The sequence below is a fragment of the Phaseolus vulgaris genome, chromosome 2 (genome assembly GCF_000499845.2).
Source record: "Phaseolus vulgaris cultivar G19833 chromosome 2, P. vulgaris v2.0, whole genome shotgun sequence".
NCBI lineage: Eukaryota > Viridiplantae > Streptophyta > Magnoliopsida > Fabales > Fabaceae > Phaseolus > Phaseolus vulgaris.
In genome coordinates this window covers 40,699,648-40,702,988 of record NC_023758.2, presented here as the reverse complement: position 1 = coordinate 40,702,988, position 3,341 = coordinate 40,699,648, and the positions used below count along the sequence as shown (strand labels likewise).

Sequence of the window (3,341 nt, the reverse complement as noted above, 5' to 3'; positions counted from 1 at the left end):
GTGTCATAGTTCCCCTTCTATATAGGCAGTGTTATAGGTCACATATAGGGTGAATTATTTTAACACGTGATCTACTAATGTATCATTATTCATTGTCGGTAAATATCACGTGGATGAAAAATAAGTTAGGTATTATAAACTCTTTTTCTTCGAGGATTTATGTGGATTTCAATTTTACTTTTTCATTCTCATATATGCTAAATATGTGTATGTTTTATTCACATTCGCTGTCCTTCAATTTACTAGTGTAAAATTAATAAAAAAAATAAAACATATTAATTAAAAAAATAGAATTAAAATTGAAAAACCATTCTGGTCACAAATTAAACATATATATCTTATATTTATTATAAATAATAAAAAATAAATATAATTAAATTATATATATTATATTTAATATATAATAAATAATACATTTAAATTTAAATGAATATTACATTACATTAATAACATTAAATACAATTTTTAGAAAATATTAAATACATACATTATTAGATATTTTTCAGCATCCTTTGAGTGATGTAATTAAAACTTTACTTTACACAATGATCCAAATAAGCACACTTTACTTTACTAATTGCTCTTATCTTCGCTCCGACGTAACCTCAGGAAGAGTAATTGCCACCCAAAAAGGTAGAAGGGACACCAATTCTTTAATCAGATATTTGATCAGATTGGATCTAGAAATGCCAATTCCAACTAAAATAACAATTCAAACTAACAAAACGACAACACTTTGCCAATGGTTTAGGAATCTACATCGCCATCAGTATATTTTCATGACAATTTATAATTTAATGCATAATGACTGAAGAGAATCCAATTTCTCTAGCAGAAATATGAACAAAGATTCCATCAAACAGGGGCACTCACACACACCCAACTTCTACAACACATAATCATCTTCATCCAATTTATCTCCAAAGCGGCTGAATTCAAACCACTTCCTAGACTTGCAAAAATTCATGAAATAATATAAAGCAATCCCAAGAGAGGTCAAGAGAACACTAGCCAAGTACACAAGTTTGGAAGCCACACTCATGACATACACCAAAAGCACAGACGGTATCAAGCACATTAGGACCAAACCAGAGAACCCCAAAGGAACCTCAAATGGTCTTTTCAAAGTTGGGAATTTCCTCCTCAACCTTAGGAAAGCAGCAAACTCCAAAAGCATCCCCAAACTGTACAAGAAATTCACAGTGGATATGATCTCTGTGAAGGAGAAGAAACACACAGAAAGTGTTATAACCGTTGAGACCAAAATAGCCATCCAAGGAGTGTTAAACCACCTTGACCTTTCTGCAAAAATTCTTGGTACGAATCCCAAATCAGCCATACCCAGAAGCTGGTATGCAGCACTACTGAGTTGGGCTTCAAACAGCCCAATTATTGACAAAACAGCCCCGATTTCCATCCAAATTTTCAACCAGTTCCCAGCAATGATTCCAGCCACATCTGCAAAATACCCACCAACCCAACTTTTTTGGTCAAGTGGCATAGCCCCAGTGGCAGCCAACAAGGGAATTATGTAACCCAAACAAGTAAGTAACCCTGCATATAACAGGGCCTTTGGGAATGTTCTATGGGGTTCCTCAACTTCACCGGCTAGAGTACTAGCACTGTCCCAAAAGTTCAAGTTCCAAAAGATGGTGTTGAAGTAGAGTGCCCAGTCCCTCTCCACACCCTCCTGACCCGAACTTAGCCACCTGCTAGGATCAATCTTGGGCAAGGAAAACAAAGAGAGCAACACAAAAGGCAAGAGGGAAACAACCCCCAGAGCAACTGCAGTATAACCCACTATAGCCAAACCAGAATAGTTGAGAAAAGACAACACACAAGTGGAGAGGAATATGGACACAAAGCGGGGTAAACCAGAAGACAGAGCTGGGATCACTAGTTTGAGATAATCTATGCAGAGAACTGGGTATGAGGCTAAGTTGATGACCCCACTGTAGAACTTCCAAAAACCCATGAGGGAACCCCAAAAGGGACCAAAGGCTTCATTAGCCCATATGACAAACCCACCATTACCAGGAAAGGTTGTGGCCAATTCTGCAGTGAGGAGGGCCTCAGGGATGCTCCAAATGAAGGGGAAAACCACAAAACCAAGAATGGCAATGAGGGGACCTGCAGCCCCAACCGCAGGCTCTTCACCATAAGGGCCTCCAGCAACCTCAAAATAGATGAGAAAAACCAAAGGGAGAAGAGCTAGCTTCTTGTGTGGCTTGGTGTTAGCGCCATGTTGCACTCTTTCTCTCCCTTCTCTGTGGTCTAAAAGATGTTGAGAAGTTGGAGAGTTGAGGGAATCCTCCATGTTGGTTTGGTTGATTGGATTGGAAGTGTAAACCAAAGGCTTTATGATGATTCCAAAATCAACAAGCTTCTAATGGATTAATAAGATACTGATCAGAGGGTTGGAATTAGACATCTTTGTTTTCTCCACCAAGTACTTTCCTTTGCGTAACTCTCACAAACACCTTGTACGCTAGCACTCCAACTCCAAACCTAGCCAACAAACTACAACAATCATATTTCTTACTTTCTTACTCTACTCTAATACTAGGAAAGTCACAATTCTAGGCTTCCATTTCGTAAAACTTTTCTATTCATGACTCAACTATTTTCGTCCAATTTGGAACCTAATTTTATAGCAGAATTTACATTTTTGGCGAGAAATTTAAATCATTGTTTTTCCACGTATAATTTGCTATGATCCAAACAATTGGGAAGCTACGTTGTCAGTTTGTGGAGCGTTATTGGAGGAGGAAAAGAAAGAACAGCAATTGAGGAACCTTACCTTGTCACTGTTACTGTCAGCGTTTATTGCCCCACTCTTTTCTAGTGGACATTGTAATAATTCTTCAAATTTCAAATTCCCATTATCTCAAGTTTTATTAAATATTAACCATAAACACTTATTCAATATTTTAAGTGATTTTCTATAAAATAATCAAGCAAAATAATGTTACGATTTTATAATTACTTATAAAAAATTATAACTCAATAAACTAAAAAGACTTATATTTCTCAATTTTGTATTCAACATAACGTATGATATTGGATTCATCCTTCTCCAAGTTGTCTTTTACACGTCTTGGAAAGAGGGTGGCCACGCAGAAATTATATCAATATTCAATATTTTTTTAACAACTTAAAAGTTAACTTATATATAATATATCATATAAAATTTTAAAAGAAAAAATGATTAATAAAAAAATATTTAATTGATAAAAAATTTACTTTATTTTTCTTCTTAGGGAGAAGTTTACTCACACGTGCGTACTGTTAGTATTTAACTTTCTTTTAAATACAATTATTTTAAATAGAAAATATCTGAA

At 35.3% G+C, this 3,341-nt stretch overlaps 1 protein-coding gene across 1 annotated transcript; it reads right to left on the bottom strand.

Annotated features, from left to right (window-relative positions):
• Positions 1–649: 649 nt before the first annotated feature.
• LOC137812105 (probable polyamine transporter At3g13620) lies at positions 650–2,793 on the bottom strand. Its single transcript, XM_068613999.1, has one exon. The coding sequence runs from the start codon at positions 2,315–2,317 to the stop codon at positions 887–889; it is 1,431 nt and encodes a 476-aa protein (XP_068470100.1). The 5' UTR covers positions 2,318–2,793; the 3' UTR covers positions 650–886.
• Positions 2,794–3,341: the final 548 nt, after the last annotated feature.

What these genes read in the sequence shown, in the direction of transcription:
- LOC137812105 (XM_068613999.1), bottom strand. Translation starts at nt 2,317, where the DNA reads ATGGAGGATTCCCTCAACTCTCCAACTTCTCAACATCTTTTAGACCAC.